The sequence below is a fragment of the Pneumocystis murina genome (genome assembly GCF_000349005.2).
Source record: "Pneumocystis murina B123 chromosome Unknown supercont1.3, whole genome shotgun sequence".
Lineage (NCBI taxonomy): Eukaryota > Fungi > Ascomycota > Pneumocystomycetes > Pneumocystales > Pneumocystaceae > Pneumocystis > Pneumocystis murina.
The window spans coordinates 392,814-407,540 of NW_017802361.1; the positions used below are offsets into that span (position 1 = coordinate 392,814).

Consider the following 14,727-nt stretch of genomic DNA (forward strand, 5'->3'; position numbering starts at 1 on the left):
TACGTTATTAAACGATTATTATTGAAAATATATATCTTTATATGATACTAAAATGACAGCAGTATTACGACAATCTCCATTACCTCCTCCAAGAACATCATCTCTTCAGAATCAGAAACAAGGGGGAGATTATCTTCATGCATCATCTTCTTTAAATTGCAAAATGAATATGGAATTGCACGAAACTCGTTTTGGAGATTATATTTTAGGTCAGACTCTTGGTGAAGGAGAATTTGGAAAAGTTAAGTTAGGATGGCCAAGACGAGGGTTAATGCAATTGCCGAACGGCCAAGTTCGACCAGATGTACAAGTATTTATTGATTTTTATTTTTTATTTAATTATAATATATTTATATAGGTAGCTATTAAACTTATTCGAAAAGATTCAATTAATGGTTCACGTACACGTCTAAATAAAATCAGGCGTGAGGTTTCCATTCTTCGTTATGTTTGCCATCCAAACATCGTTAAACTTTTTGATGTGATTGAAACAACTCAATATATAGGTATTATATTAGAATACGCTAGTGGTTAGTCTTATTTTTTCGTTAAAACTTTGTTTATTTCTTATTTTAATAAGGTGGTGAGCTTTTCGATTTTATTCTTGTTCATCGTTATCTTAAAGATAACATTGCTTCTAAGCTTTTTGCACAACTTATTAGCGGTGTATCATATCTTCATAAAAAAGGGATAGTACATCGGGATTTAAAGTTGGTTAGTATTTTATTTTGAGTGTATATTTTTGCTAAATATTAAGGAAAATTTATTGCTTGATAGAAATAAAAATATTATTGTTACGGATTTTGGTTTTGCTAATGTTTTTGATGTTGGTGATAATTTGAATATTTTTCATGATATAGATGGCGTTAGTGAAAGATCATTTAAAAGAGGTGATCTTATGCAAACTAGTTGTGGTAGCCCTTGTTATGCTGCACCTGAATTGGTGATTGGTGATGGTTGTTATGTTGGTAGAAAAGTAGATGTTTGGAGTTGTGGTGTTATTTTGGTAATTTTTGCTCTTTATTTTTTTTATATTCTTATATTTTAGTATGCTATGCTTGCTGGATATCTTCCTTTTGATGATGATCCAAATAATCCTGATGGTGATAATATAAATTTATTATATAAATATATTATTAATACGCCTTTGACATTTCCGGAATATGTTTCTGTTCTTGCTCGAGATCTTTTGAAGAGACTTCTTGTTCCGGATCCTAAACGACGTGCTTCATTGCAGGATATTACAACACATCCATGGTTAATTCATCATATAGATTTATTTAATATATCTCTCAATCCAGCAGAAACGTCAACATTTAATGCTTCGAATGAAAAAAGACACGTATCTTCTAATATCATACCACAGTCAAAAGCACCATTTAAGCTTAATCGTGAAAAATATAATGGTCATGTTGATTATTCTTGTACGTGTTCAGGATATCTCTCGAAAGGGCAACAAGCATCATCTGTGTCAAATAATTATAAACGCCATACTGTTCATATAGATTGTGAACCACATGTACAAAATTATAACCATTCTCTTCTGACTAAGGAGATGCCATATTCAAAATATACTTCTGTTAATGATAATTTTAATGATATGATGTCTACTTTGAATATTTCTCTATCTGAAAATGCGTTATCTCATGATACTAATTACAATTCTGCGTCAACTCTTACAACAGTTTCCGAAAGTAATAAAACACCTGCATCTATTAAGGGTCCGACAAAGGTTTCGGCAATTTCACAATTAAATAAATTACCTGCACCACCTAAAAAGCCTCGACCAACAAGTTACCAGTCTCCTGTGGGTATTTTTGAAGGTTCAGGTGCTAATCTTTTTAATTCTTTTAATACAAATACACGAAATAAACAATTTAAACGAAATACTATTTATATACCGACATCTAATTCTACATCTTCAAAACCGGCCTTTTTATGTGAAAAAGGTGATCTATATGTATCACGAGCTCCTCCTTCTTTATTGCCTATACCTGTTGTTTCAAAAAATGCTGAGCTTTCAAGACCTCCTTCTCCTTTAAAATATACTTCAAATGTAACTTTGGGTACTTCAATGGGAATTTTACCAATAGATGATAAATATGTTCCAAAGAAAGTTTCTAATACTCATAAGCGTGGATCAAATAGTATTTCTATTGGAGCAGAACGATTATTTGGAAAGATTTGGAATGGAAATTTGAATCATTCACTTTTTAGTCTATCTACTGATAAAAATTATAAAAATGTTCCATATGTTACTCATATGGATTTATTAACACATAATGAATTGGATTTAGCTAAATTAAATATAAAAAAAACATCTAAGATTTCAAAAACAAAGAAAATATTTACTACTGGTTCAGGTGAAAAGAATAGCACTGCTCGTGTAATGAGTTGGTTTACAAGAAAACGGAAAAATAAGGATGTTTTATAATTGAGCGATTTGATTGATTGTTTTACTATACTTCGCTGTAAAAAGGAATAACTACAAATGTTATAAAGGGAATGGTGATATGGATGTGTTTATGGTGTCTTTAGTAGATAATTTTGAGTGCTATTTTTTGTTTGCAGCTTTGTAATATATTAAACACAGATTATTAGAATACCTTTGTCATTTTAATTAACTTTATTGACTATGAATGTATTTAAAAAAAAAATCGATTATTTAAAAATAAGTAAATAGTCCATGTTTTTTGTATATAATAAACGATTTGGACTTTGTTGGTTTATTTTAGAAAACATTAAAAAATAATATATGTAAACAATGGATTTTATTTTGAAATTTCATTTTTATTTTTCTTAGAAAAGTGGATAAATATCAATGTTTTTGCGGAGTTTTGAATAGAAAGTTCAAATGAATTTAAGAGCTGAAAAGGTATTAAAATTTCTTGAAAGCAAATTTTTATATGTTCATTTAAACTGGGTTGAGGAAACGTTACATCAAATAGATGTTTCTTTAAATGACAAACAATTGGAACAACAAATAATACAGTATTTATTGAATTCTGATATTAAAAAGTCCTTAACTTTCCAATCATGCTTACCTGCTGATATTTTTGATAAACATAATCAAGTTTTGCCTGGTCCATATTGTTTACAAATTATACATGTTCAAGATATTGGAATTAGTATATTTAATCAATTAGAATATCTAGAACAGTTTGATGAATCTGGAACTATTAAATCATATAATGTTATATGGAATAATTTATCTGATATTGATGACGATGAAATACTAGATACTGATAAACCTGCATCAAAAAAATTTTGTAAATTACTACTCGAAGATTCATCTGGCTTATGTGTATGGGCAATTGAACATAAGCCAATTAAACATATTCATATAGGAATAAATCTTGGAACTAAGGTAAATATTTATCTTGATATTTTTCTTGAATATACATATAGATATAGATATTATTGAAAAATATTCTTGTTCTTAGAGGTGTTCTTATATTAAACCCTTCAAATATTACATTTTTGGGTGGGCAAATATTTGAACTTAATAAAAATTATTTCCCATCCGGACTTAAAAATCAATTAAAATCTGCTCTTTATAATATGAATATTTGATTAAATCATTTGATACTTTATTTTTAAAAAATATTAATAATATACTTGTATTTAATAATTAATTTAATCAAACTAATCTGACTAAGATATTTATTTTATCTATTTATATTTACTTTTATTTACATCTATTTATATATTGATGATAATATTAATATTTTTCTTAATTTTTACCTTTTTTTTAATTTATTATATTTATTTTTATACCTTAATTCATCTTATTAATTTTAAACCTTTCTTCTGCTTACCCTAAACCTAAATTAGCTTTAATACATTTAGCATTTCATTAGGTCTAAACCCTGTCTAATGTAGTTAAATCTTAAAAAATTAAGCTTAAAGCTAAAATACTCTTATTTAACCTTAATTAGTATAAAATTGAGTAAACTATTTAAGTATTTATTTTAAATTGGTTTTAATTGTTAGCTCCTGATATTTGTCTTATTTTTTGTTAGTAAAAGTCTACTTAAATTATCGTAAAAAAAAGAGAGTATATAACTAATATTTTTAATAACCTTATGAGAAAGTGCTAGTAAAAATAGCCAGGATCATAGATAAACTTATTTTTATGCCCATTAAAGTCGTAATAAAGTCTATGATTTGGATTGTATGCGTAATAAAATATGCATATATAATCTAATTAATGAAGATTTGGTTTTTTGTTAAAGAAATATATGTATATGCATTCTTAAATGTGCTTTTTCCTATATTTTTATAATATTTTTATTATAGATTTTTGACTTAAGGGATTTGCTGCTAAACGAATATAGTTTGCCCCTAAATTTAGTTGAGTTTGGATTTGTCACTCTTGCACTTATTTCAAGTAATTAAATAGCATATTATCTTATGCAAAGACTAGTTTCCTTGTTTTTGAAACAGGGCGTACTTTCTGTCTATAATTAGGGGGAGGAGATGCAAAATGAGAGGATTTAGGGGGAGTAGAACCCCTTAAGATCTCTTATCTCGAAACGAAATCTTATATTGTTATTGGATTTCATAATAATTTGATATTATTAATGTCAATGTCTCAAGAATCTAAGATTGGGCTCGTTCTTGATAATCGTTTTGAAATTACGGGTATTATTGGTGTTGGTACATATGGAATAGTTTATATAGCAATGGATATTTTTACATGTGTTTCATATGCAATTAAATCTATTTTGAAAATGGGACATGATTTTCGTCAACAGAAATTTCAAGCACGTGAAATTGCATTGCATTCAAAAGTCCACTCTCATCCCCATATTGTGTCTATAATTGAAATCCTGGATGCACCTGATTGTGTATATATTGTAATGGAATATTGTTCAGAAGGAGATCTTTTTACAGCAATTACAGAAAAGAATGGATATGTTGGGAATGATGCCTTAATTAGGCAAGTTTTTCTGCAATTGTTGAGTGCAGTTGAATATTGTCATTCATCAGGAATTTATCATCGTGATTTGAAACCAGAAAATATTCTTGTTACTCAGTCTGGGAAATTTTTGAAGTTAGCAGATTTCGGTCTTGCTACTACAGAAGTATTTACGTCTGAGTTTGGTTGTGGTTCGCCATTTTACATGTCACCTGGTATGATTTTTGCTGGTATTTTTTTTTAATTAATTCTTTCTGTATAGAATGCTTACAAGCAACGACAAATTTCTCGCATTATGGATCTGCGCCCAATGATGTTTGGTCATTGGGTGTTATATTAGTGAATCTGACATGTGGACGTAATCCTTGGAAACGTGCGTCTAGTGCGCTTGATGAAACATTCCGTGCTTTTCTTCAGAATCCTGCATTTCTTCGTTCTATTTTACCTCTTTCGTCTGAATTGTATTCGATTCTTCAGCGTGTTTTTGATCCAAACCCGACTACTAGGATTACTCTTCCAGAATTACGTATTTCTATCATTAATTGTTCAAAGTTTACTGTTTCTTTTGAAAGTTACAGGAATGCTGTTGGTTTCTTGAGAAATGATCTTTCGTTCTTCAATAATACTTTAGATGATAAAGTTTCTATTTCTCGGCTTTTGACTCCACCTTCTTTTTCTTTCAAAGAAAGTCCATTAACACCATCTACATCAAAAACAAAAAATATGCTGCCGGGGCAGTTCAATCTTCCTATAACACCAATTTCGCCTAAACGATTTTGACAACGGTGTATCTCTTGTTTTTTATTCATATTTGGGTTGTAGGGTTTTTTGCATTTAGGTTTAAATTTTAGGAATAATAGTTTCTTTGGTGTTTGCTTAAGCACTAGTATTTAGATATTCTGGAAATATATCGTTATCGGTTCTCGTCATTGATGCTTTATTATATAATTGTTTTTTTCATATTTTATCGCTACATATATCTGATTATTTTGTTGAATTATTGATTTATATCATCATGGTTGTATTTAAAATATTTCACTTTATCATACGTTTTAGTATTTAAACGGTTGTAAGTTATGTTTGGAGTATCTTTGTGCACAACTGTTTTCATTTTAATTGGATTTTAAATTGTTTCTTGGATGACCAGTTGATAAAATATGAGCAACATATAGTTTTATTATTATTAGTATATATTATTACCTATTTTTTAGCTATATTTCATTTAGGATAATTTAGTTTCGTATTTTTAATCTATTTGATGCTGCTTTTTAGGTTTTATAAAAACATCATTTTGAAATATAGAATATTTCTTACAAATGAGATCTCTGGGATTAATTCTCTGTACAACAAAATGCACGTACTCGGGATCGAACCGAGGGCCTCTCGCGTGTAAAGCGAATATGATAACCACTACATCATACGTGCTAGGTGCTATTCTCTGCTTTATGATATTTAAATAATATAAATAAAAATATATTTTATTGAAAAATGCTTATACTTCTTTCATTAATATATCATTTACTTATAAATCTTTGATTAAATCCATAATAAGGAAAATTTTTAAGCTATTATGAAAAGATTTTCATTTATAAGATTAAATAATATTTTTAAATGAGTTTGCGCATTGTGATTTGATAATGAAAATAAATAAGTTTATTTCAAATCAATCTATATCTTATTCTAACTATTTTAAATGATATAATCTTTAAAAAATAATTTGATACAACCTTGTGTAAAAAATAAATTTAAATCTTATCGAATGAATGATCATTTATTTTCATTTTTAATGAATTTTGAAAAAATTACCAAGGATAGTGCCTGAAGCGCTAGAAAATGTGTATATTCCATGATCTATTATTTTTATCCAGTAATTCTTTCTAACTATTAAACTTATCTATAAAGTTTAGTATAAATATATTCCTAAAACATCTCAATGATCTATTTCTATGACAAAAGGTACGTCTATAGACTATAAATTGTTCCATCTAATAGATACATTAAAAAAAATTATGACTGATTTTATTCTTGAACATTTTTATTCTTAAAACTTCTCATTGAATGATGATCGCATTCTTTCTTACGAAAAGATGTGTTTGACTTATTAAACGATTCTGTGTTGCTTTTCTGCTCTTTTTGTGTAGATTGTATTGTATAATTATGATATTTTTTGGTATTTTTTTTAGGTTCATTTTCGCTTTTATTTGTAGAATTAGCTCTGGTGTCATTTTTTTTTGAAATTTGTGAAGAATCATACGTTTTTTCTTTGTTAGATATATCTGAATTAGAATGTTTTTCTCGATTAGATGGTTTAAGAATTTTAATAGTATTCATAGTAACTGACGATTCTTTTTTTATTGTATTTTTATGAGTTCTTTTATGAGGGCTAGAATGTTTTGGAAAGAGCTCTTCTGGACGCATAGAACTTTCTTTTCTTGCATCCGAATTATTTGGTTCTTTTTGAAATTTGCTCTTGTTCTTGTTATATTTTTTCATAGAACCAAATCCCCCATGTAACTTAATTTGTGCTGTTATTGAGTCGGCTTTCATCTGTGCTGATGCCTTTTTTTCCAATATATATTTTTTCTGTTGTTTCGATTTTAAAGCTGCTGCCTTTTTTTGTATTCTTAAATGTACAATTAATGGTGTAATTGCATTAATAGGCACTGTGTCATCTAGATTTATGATTTTAGCTCATTTTATACATTAAAATCTTTCAAACCATCCTCTTGCTTTCCCTGTTCTTGTCCTTGTAAATCTTTATTTGGATTTTTTAATGTTTCTTGAAATGTTATAAATTCTGGGTCTAAAAAAAACATCCATAAATAAAAAATGTCTGTTTAATATAAATCCTGAATACCTTCATCAATCGTTCCTTGTCGAATATCGTGTTTCTGTTTTTCTACCCGAGGAATCTTTTGAAAAGGTGCAAATTCAACAAATACTCTCTGTTCTTTATCTAATCATAATTAACTAAATAATAGTGACCAAGTAAGCCTATGACTCTTTTCGTCTGTAAACAAGTGTTTATTAATGCCCTTATAAAAGGTAATCAATGCCTCTGGCGATTTAAACTTGATATACGCTCTTCCATGTCTATCATTTTTACTGCGACTTAAAAACTTAATAAATTCCTAGAAACTTATAGAAATAATACTTTGTTGATATTTTTCCTGGGAAAAATGAGAACCATTCAATCTCTTCAGAAATCCATTCTTTTACTGAATTTTTAAATTCTTGCTCAGAAAGATTACAAGGCAAATATCGAACTACTACCTTCAGTCGAGTTGACTGTTGTGGATGTCTTGGATGAATGTTTTCCCTGTTATTAGCTGTTTTTTTCTCCATTAAATACCATATTTTCGGTTTTTAAAATCATGGTAAAAGTATCGATATCAATATTATGGGGAGTAAAAATATAGTATATTAAGAGATAATAAAAATTTATAATTTATTTAAAAACATGGAACGAAAATCATCATTATTATATGTTGATAATGACTGAATATAGGATGAATCATTGTTTTGAGTAGATATTTTGAGTCGTTTTTTAGGTAAAGATATGGGATTTTCATTAATAGAAAGTCTTTGTCGTCTAGGTTTTGGATCAGTAATTTTTGGAAGAACAAGATCTGGATTTTGTAGTGAAATTCTTAATGTAAAAAAGTTAGAATAGTTTAAAAAAAAATTAAGAAATTACTTTTTAGGGTTATGTTGAAGTAAAGTTTCAACAGTAACAATACGTATTTTTCTATCAGAAAAAACATATCCATCTAATGCCATAGCGGCTCTTCCTGCATCCTAGAAAAAAGTAAATTTATGTATAATTATAATAATTGTTTGGTTTTTTACAGATGCATGTTTATATTGAACGATAGCACCTTGATGGTCAGGTCTTAGTTCAATTTTATTAATGCTTCCATAAGTTTTAAAGACATCTTCTATTCTAGTTTGATTAACAGTATCTGGAAGATATAAGATGCCGAGCGATTTGTCTTTGATTTCATGAAAAGATAAGGCAGGTTTAGTTTTTTCTTCTGAAACAGTACTTTCGTGTAAAGATATATCTTCTTCATTTTTTCTGTTTTTTTTTAAATGATCCTTATTTTTTACTCCTACAAATTTTACAGATATAGGCTTTGAATGTAATTCTTGCTTATCGGCATCTAATGCAGAGTATGCTTGTTCTGCTGTAGCATAAACTATATAGCAAAAACCTTTATGGTATTCTGAATTTCTATCATAAATGAGCCGTATACGTTCTATAGTTCCATATTTAGAGAATAAATTTATTAAGTTATCTTCAGTTGATTCTGGAGAAATATTAGAAACAATAATTTTTCTTCCTTCTGAACTATTTTTTTTAATAGATAAAAAATAGCATGGAATTATTTTTACGTTGCTTCTTTTCTATTTTCTTTTTTTGATGAATCTGATATACTAACTACAAGCTTATATTTTTTTTCAAAAGTTTGCCCATGTAAAGAAAGAGAAGCTAATGCTTGTTCCTAAAAATTGTATTTAAGATTTAAATAAGCATAAATGTTTATGTATAGATACCGGATATTTCATTTGAACATAACAAAATCTTCTACGTGAATTATAACGTAAACTTGGAAATCGAACTTCAACTACATCTCCATACTATAAATGTATGAGTTGATTTTTAAAAAAAAGGCATATTTAATTTAAGAGAACCTCTTGAAAAAGTTGATAAATAAATTTTTCATCTGCTGAGGGTGGAAAATTTGTTACCCATAATGTTGTTTCAGTAGCAAGTTCAACTAGAATTTCTTTTTGATTCAATTTCTTGTAATTCTTCGTTAGAGCACATTTAGTATCTTCCTTAAAAAAGAAATTAATAAATAATTAAGTATATGGGAGGACAACTAGAGTAGCAAATTCTACAAATGCTGTTGATGAATCTTTTGATGATTCCTCCATAATTTTCGTATCTATAATATCACCACACTATATTAATTAAAATAATTTTTACAACATATTTTAATAATTTTACTCCACAAAAAAAGTGATGTAACTGCTCAACAGAAACTGGTTTTGGCAATCCTGTTACTCTAACAGTAGTATTTTCTCTGTTTCTATCAAATAATTAACACTAATAACATAATAAATATATTATTACCGTTTAATTTTATTTTCAATTTTTGTTTTTTTTTGATTATTAATATTATCATCTGTTGGTATCTCTTCAAGTTTTTCTTTTGATTCCTCAAATAATTGGTTATTTTTGTTTTGAATATTTATTTCCTTTTAAAAAAATGTTATTTATTACTATATTATAGCTTAAATATACCTTTTCTTTTATTTTCCGTATATTTCTGGTACCTTTATGTATAATTGTCTCCGCTTTTTCTAATGATTCTAATGTTCCTTCTTCTATAACAAAATCTCTATATATATCGAAAATCAATTCGGGGAAATCTAGATGTTTTAAACTAGCATTTTTCAAAATATTCATGGCAATATTTATTTCTCCATAATGTCTAATCTATTGAATGCTTTATAGAAAAAGGCTATAAATTACCTTTCCCATATAAAATATTGTAGCCAATATTTAGTTTCTGTATTATGATTTTTTAATATATTTTTCCAAATTTTACGTGCTTCATTCATATTTCCTAATTTCGTATTTATAGAAATTAGCATTTTTTCGAGTCTTTTTTGTCTATCAGATGTTTTAAATACTATGGAATTATAAATTTAAATGATTTATTATTTCAATTTATACCATTTTTAAGTAGTTTGATTGACGTTTGCAACTCTTTTATAACGTATTGGACTTTTTCATCATTATTATCCCATACTATAACCCTACGTTTACAATATCCACACCATGCTTCTAAAACTTTTACAAATTCTTCTACATCATGAAAAAGTGTTCCTAATTCGATTGAACGATTTTTAAGTGAGCATATTTCACTTAAAGAAGAGTTATTATGTTCAAGTACATATATATAATGTGCCCAAAGCATCCCACTCCATGGATAGTTTTTAACAGATCTTTGCAAAAAAAAATCATTTATTTTATTGATAGATGATTTTTCAAACTATTTATATTAGTATTGTAAAAAAAAAAAAGAAAATACCATAAATTGAGTGTAATCTTCCCATATGTCTGCTGATAGAGGATAACTCTTAAGAAATCGTTCAAATAATGTACATATTAACCCTATTTCTTGAGGTTTTTGATGTAATTCCCATTCTAAATATTTAACATATTGATCGTAAGCATAGTTATATTTTGATAATTCCATCTCATGAAAATCCCTTTCTTGATATTTAACTAAAGCAGGACTATATATTTTATTAGTTGAAACCATAATTTCTTCATAATTTGTATTATCATAATTAGTTATAAAGCTAGAAAAATCAGAGAAGCATGTTTCCATTCCTAAATATTAATTATATACTTCATTATGAAATTTTAGAATACCAAAATGAGGAATTTTTAATCTTTCTATATAAATTTGTTTTACATCTTGAATATTTTCGAGACTAATCATCAGCATATAAATTAATAAATAAATGAATAATACCTTGGATTTTCTTTTAACATCTGAACTTTGTAATCACGATAAATAGACCATATTTCATTGCTCTAAGATAATCCATATTATATATGAGTAATTATTTATATGTTACCTGTAAAATATGGTATTTAGTAGCAGAATATGCTTGAAGATAAATGTTTTCAAGAAAATTTTGATTGAATAATTCTTTTAGATCTGATTTTTCATTGCTAGATGCCATTTCTACCTGAGTTCTGACATAAGTAATATATTTTTTCCATAAATTGATAGCTAATATGATGTTAATTTTCTTGAAAATATATTGCAGTTGAATTACAAAGATAGTCTTCAACTGATTTCGAATATAGTTCCAGAAGGGAGATTTTATCATCGGATGTTAATGCTAATTCTTCTTGATCATCTAACCATTCTATCCACATTTCTAATAAAGTTATTTAAAAGCCATTTTTTTTTTAAAATAATACCTTCTGTTAGTGGAAAATAAACTTGCATAGCCTCCCGTGCACTTCTCAATTCATCTGTCATTTTATGTTTTTTAAGTAAATTGATATATTTAATATGTGAATCATAATCAAATGGTTGTTTCATAAGTTTATCTAATAAAGTGTTGATTTCTTCTAAATCTTTTGAAATATCAAAATCATTATCAACAGACATCTCTTCATCTTTGATGAAGTTCTCTTCACTATTTATATTCATTTTTGTATCAAAAATTTAAGGCTAAGGAACATAACGAAGACGTTTACAATCGAACAAAAATTTAATTGCGATAATGAAAAATGTGACAAACTTATAAATACATGAAATAGTACTATTTATGTACCATACCTCAAACTCTAATCCAATTCTTTTAATTTACAGAAAAAATATCCGATTAATGTTAAAATTTTCTAGTGCCGAGATTCTAGATTAATACATATTCAAAAGTTAAGCTCTATTCACGTTTTAAATCCCCGGTAACAAATCTTAGATATGGAGGAACTTCAAGTTGATTTTTAAGGAAAAAAAGTTTTAGATTTCTGCATAGATTACGATTTTGAATTAATAATGTATAAGTTTTTTTACCTAGCTTTGTCTTTTAGCTGTACTTGATTTCTATCCTTCAATGCTTCACTAATTGTACCACCTGCACCATAAAGAGTAAGAATCTGACTCCAATGAGGACCTTTGACTTGATCAAGACCAGCAAATAGTGCCTGCTCTTCTTCTTTTGTCCATGGACGTCTTTGCGCTGGTTTTCCTCTACGAGAAGGAGATGGGCGAGCAGCTTGACGTGCTTGCTCATAGAGCTGTTGTGTAGAAAGTGCATGTTCGGTAGTAGGTGAAAGATTAAGATGAAGGTTAGAATCTAATAATATAAATTGTATTCCTAACATATATTTTGGATATTAACCTGTAAACAAGTTGGCATCGACCCCATTAAGAGCCATTGCAGTTGCTTCATCAGTATCATCATGCAAATCTTGTATATGTCCTATTTGTTGCATTTGAGCAATATGTTGAATATGGGTCATATGATTTGATTTGTTACTTCCTGGATCTTGATTTTGGCGATATAGAGCTACTTGAAGAACAGATTCTGATGGGTGTCCTTGAGAAGAGGCCTGTATTTTGGAAGAAATGCGGCGATGACGACGAATCTAAAGATAAAGTTAAAGATTTAAATCGAAAAAAATAATTTTAGCATACAGGCTGAGAAACAATTGACTCGTAATTTCGTGTAATATATTCGGAAACATCACGAAGAAAAATCTGCCAAACATATTTTTCGCTTAAATTCTCATTAACGGGAAATTTAGCGAGCTAAAAAAGAATATAAGTAGCATATCTTCAGAATAAAAATATTACATGATTTTTACGTGATTTGCAACGAGCTACAAAATCACTTTCATTAGGAGTAAGATTTTTCGCTCCATTTCTTCTCCGAAGAAGAATTTGGTCCATATTTGGAGGAAAAAGATCGTCTAGAATCTCTTCTTTCGGTTTCTCGCCTTGATCTATGGCACTAATATAGGCTTGTGTTTTTAAATTTAAAAAAAGTGCACTTTGTGACTTAAGAAGTCGTGCTCCATCAGGCACAAATGTGTCAAGAAAATGTTCATTTAAATGAAAGAAACCGACTTCAACCGAGCCAAAAACTGATGATACAAATGTCGCAAGGTTTACTTTCCTAATGGTTGCACGATGTTGTGGTGCACGCAAATCAAGTAAATCTGGGTTAAGAAAGGCCTCTGTTGAATATAATTTCTTGACTTCTATCGAAAAAATAATTAGACGTATATAATTTAAAAAAATGTATAATTTACGATTAAAAAGTGATGTTAACGTACGATATGCTTGACCTTTCGCTGTATCCGGCCGAGTCACTATATTTAATGTTTCCTGATGAGGCCCTTTACCAAGAATTGAAAGAATTTGAGAAGACTAATACGTAAAATAGTCTTCTATAAAAATTAACTTCTACTTACAAGATTATCTAAAATCGGCAATGATTGTATACATAAATTTTGATTCGGATCCATAATTTGTTGTGGTGCTTCTTCATGTAAAAATGCATGTGGATCTTGTCCTACCGTAGGCAAATGTTCTAGCATCGATAAATCCGGATGAAATTCCGATGCTAATTCTTGTTGAATATCTTCTAATCGTGCATGCGACTCCTCATGTGTTGTATTCAAATTCTGTGTAAACGTTTCATGATTAAGTACATTTAATTCTCTTTTTAATTTTGTTTTCTTTCGAAATGCTTCTGAATAATCTTCATCTACTCCCGACATTTCATGATTTTCATCCACATAATTTTCTGATCGCTTTTTTTCTGTTATTTGCCCTTCCATAAACCCGTTTATTGATGCATTACACCGTGTATGATTTGTACTCCCTAAAACTTAGTCAGTTTTATCTCATCTTTTCATCTATATATATTTGTTTGCAAGAAAAAAAACATTTATTCCCTCCTTTTTTCTTTCAAGTTGCCACCTTCTTTTAACCTTTTCATTTCATTAATACTCTTTTTTAAACTTTAACGTTTCTTGCCCTCATTTTCTTGCCCTCTCGTTAAACTTACCCATCCCCTTATATATGTACCTGGTTAACCGTTCATTCAAACCCAATATGGTTTGTTACCCTAAAGATTTTTGCGTGGGTTGAAAAAGAAAAATAATATCACACGGGTTTCGAAGAAAAAAAAAAGTCATGTGACTTATGAAAAATAAGATAACTCAAGAGATAAATATATAAGTATTGTATAATTTTTTG

At 28.3% G+C, this 14,727-nt stretch overlaps 6 protein-coding genes and 1 non-coding gene across 7 annotated transcripts; 3 read left to right on the top strand and 4 right to left on the bottom strand.

The window, feature by feature from the left end:
- The first annotated feature begins 23 nt into the window (after window positions 1–23).
- Window positions 24–2,588, top strand: PNEG_01029 (hypothetical protein). Its single transcript, XM_007874751.1, has 5 exons — window positions 24–310; window positions 359–530; window positions 581–714; window positions 758–1,006; window positions 1,049–2,588. Exons 1-5 carry the CDS (start codon window positions 53–55, stop codon window positions 2,432–2,434), a joined length of 2,199 nt encoding a protein of 732 aa, XP_007872942.1. The 5' UTR covers window positions 24–52; the 3' UTR covers window positions 2,435–2,588.
- Window positions 2,589–2,854: 266 nt separating this feature from the next.
- PNEG_01030 (hypothetical protein) lies at window positions 2,855–3,573 on the top strand (the record flags this gene model as incomplete). Its single annotated transcript, XM_007874752.1, has 2 exons — window positions 2,855–3,367; window positions 3,415–3,573. 2 exons carry the CDS (start codon window positions 2,855–2,857, stop codon window positions 3,571–3,573), a joined length of 672 nt encoding a protein of 223 aa, XP_007872943.1.
- Window positions 3,574–4,583: 1,010 nt separating this feature from the next.
- PNEG_01031 (hypothetical protein) lies at window positions 4,584–5,857 on the top strand (the record flags this gene model as incomplete). Its single annotated transcript, XM_007874753.1, has 2 exons — window positions 4,584–5,136; window positions 5,184–5,857. The coding sequence occupies 2 exons, from the start codon at window positions 4,584–4,586 to the stop codon at window positions 5,699–5,701; spliced, it is 1,071 nt and encodes a 356-aa protein (XP_007872944.1). The 3' UTR covers window positions 5,702–5,857.
- Window positions 5,858–6,273: 416 nt separating this feature from the next.
- On the bottom strand, window positions 6,274–6,346 carry PNEG_05010. Its single transcript has one exon. It is a non-coding gene; the product is annotated as a tRNA-Val (tRNA).
- Window positions 6,347–6,784: 438 nt separating this feature from the next.
- Window positions 6,785–8,287, bottom strand: PNEG_01033 (hypothetical protein). The gene is made up of 6 exons (XM_007874754.1): window positions 8,076–8,287; window positions 7,923–8,032; window positions 7,779–7,877; window positions 7,641–7,724; window positions 6,953–7,593; window positions 6,785–6,906 (listed from the first exon to the last, which is right to left on the bottom strand). The coding sequence occupies exons 1-6, from the start codon at window positions 8,264–8,266 to the stop codon at window positions 6,799–6,801; spliced, it is 1,233 nt and encodes a 410-aa protein (XP_007872945.1). The 5' UTR covers window positions 8,267–8,287; the 3' UTR covers window positions 6,785–6,798.
- A 75-nt stretch (window positions 8,288–8,362) lies between these two features.
- On the bottom strand, window positions 8,363–12,168 carry PNEG_01034 (hypothetical protein; the record flags this gene model as incomplete). Its single annotated transcript, XM_007874756.1, has 18 exons — window positions 8,363–8,570; window positions 8,619–8,719; window positions 8,771–9,272; window positions 9,317–9,426; window positions 9,479–9,562; window positions 9,617–9,763; window positions 9,809–9,889; window positions 9,936–10,017; window positions 10,062–10,186; window positions 10,233–10,422; window positions 10,464–10,623; window positions 10,668–10,986; window positions 11,026–11,330; window positions 11,373–11,434; window positions 11,476–11,537; window positions 11,582–11,739; window positions 11,786–11,890; window positions 11,934–12,168. The coding sequence occupies 18 exons, from the start codon at window positions 12,166–12,168 to the stop codon at window positions 8,363–8,365; spliced, it is 3,036 nt and encodes a 1,011-aa protein (XP_007872947.1).
- A 235-nt stretch (window positions 12,169–12,403) lies between these two features.
- Window positions 12,404–14,306, bottom strand: PNEG_01035 (hypothetical protein; the record flags this gene model as incomplete). Its single annotated transcript, XM_007874757.2, has 7 exons — window positions 12,404–12,488; window positions 12,535–12,817; window positions 12,863–13,109; window positions 13,159–13,272; window positions 13,318–13,724; window positions 13,776–13,893; window positions 13,938–14,306. The coding sequence occupies 7 exons, from the start codon at window positions 14,304–14,306 to the stop codon at window positions 12,404–12,406; spliced, it is 1,623 nt and encodes a 540-aa protein (XP_007872948.1).
- Between the last annotated feature and the right edge of the window lie 421 nt (window positions 14,307–14,727).

Bases quoted from the DNA above. Each gene is read 5' to 3' on its own strand.
- PNEG_01029 (XM_007874751.1), top strand. From the start codon at position 53: ATGACAGCAGTATTACGACAATCTCCATTACCTCCTCCAAGAACATCA. The intron at 311-358 runs GTATTTATTGAT...ATATTTATATAG, and splicing joins AAGTTCGACCAGATGTACAA to GTAGCTATTAAACTTATTCG. The intron at 531-580 runs GTTAGTCTTATT...TATTTTAATAAG, and splicing joins TATATTAGAATACGCTAGTG to GTGGTGAGCTTTTCGATTTT.
- PNEG_01033 (XM_007874754.1), bottom strand. From the start codon at position 8,266: ATGGAGAAAAAAACAGCTAATAACAGGGAAAACATTCATCCAAGACAT. The intron at 7,725-7,778 runs GTATTCAGGATT...TGTTTTTTTTAG, and splicing joins ACAAGGAACGATTGATGAAG to ACCCAGAATTTATAACATTT. The intron at 7,594-7,640 runs GTTTGAAAGATT...TCATAAATCTAG, and splicing joins ACAGGGAAAGCAAGAGGATG to ATGACACAGTGCCTATTAAT.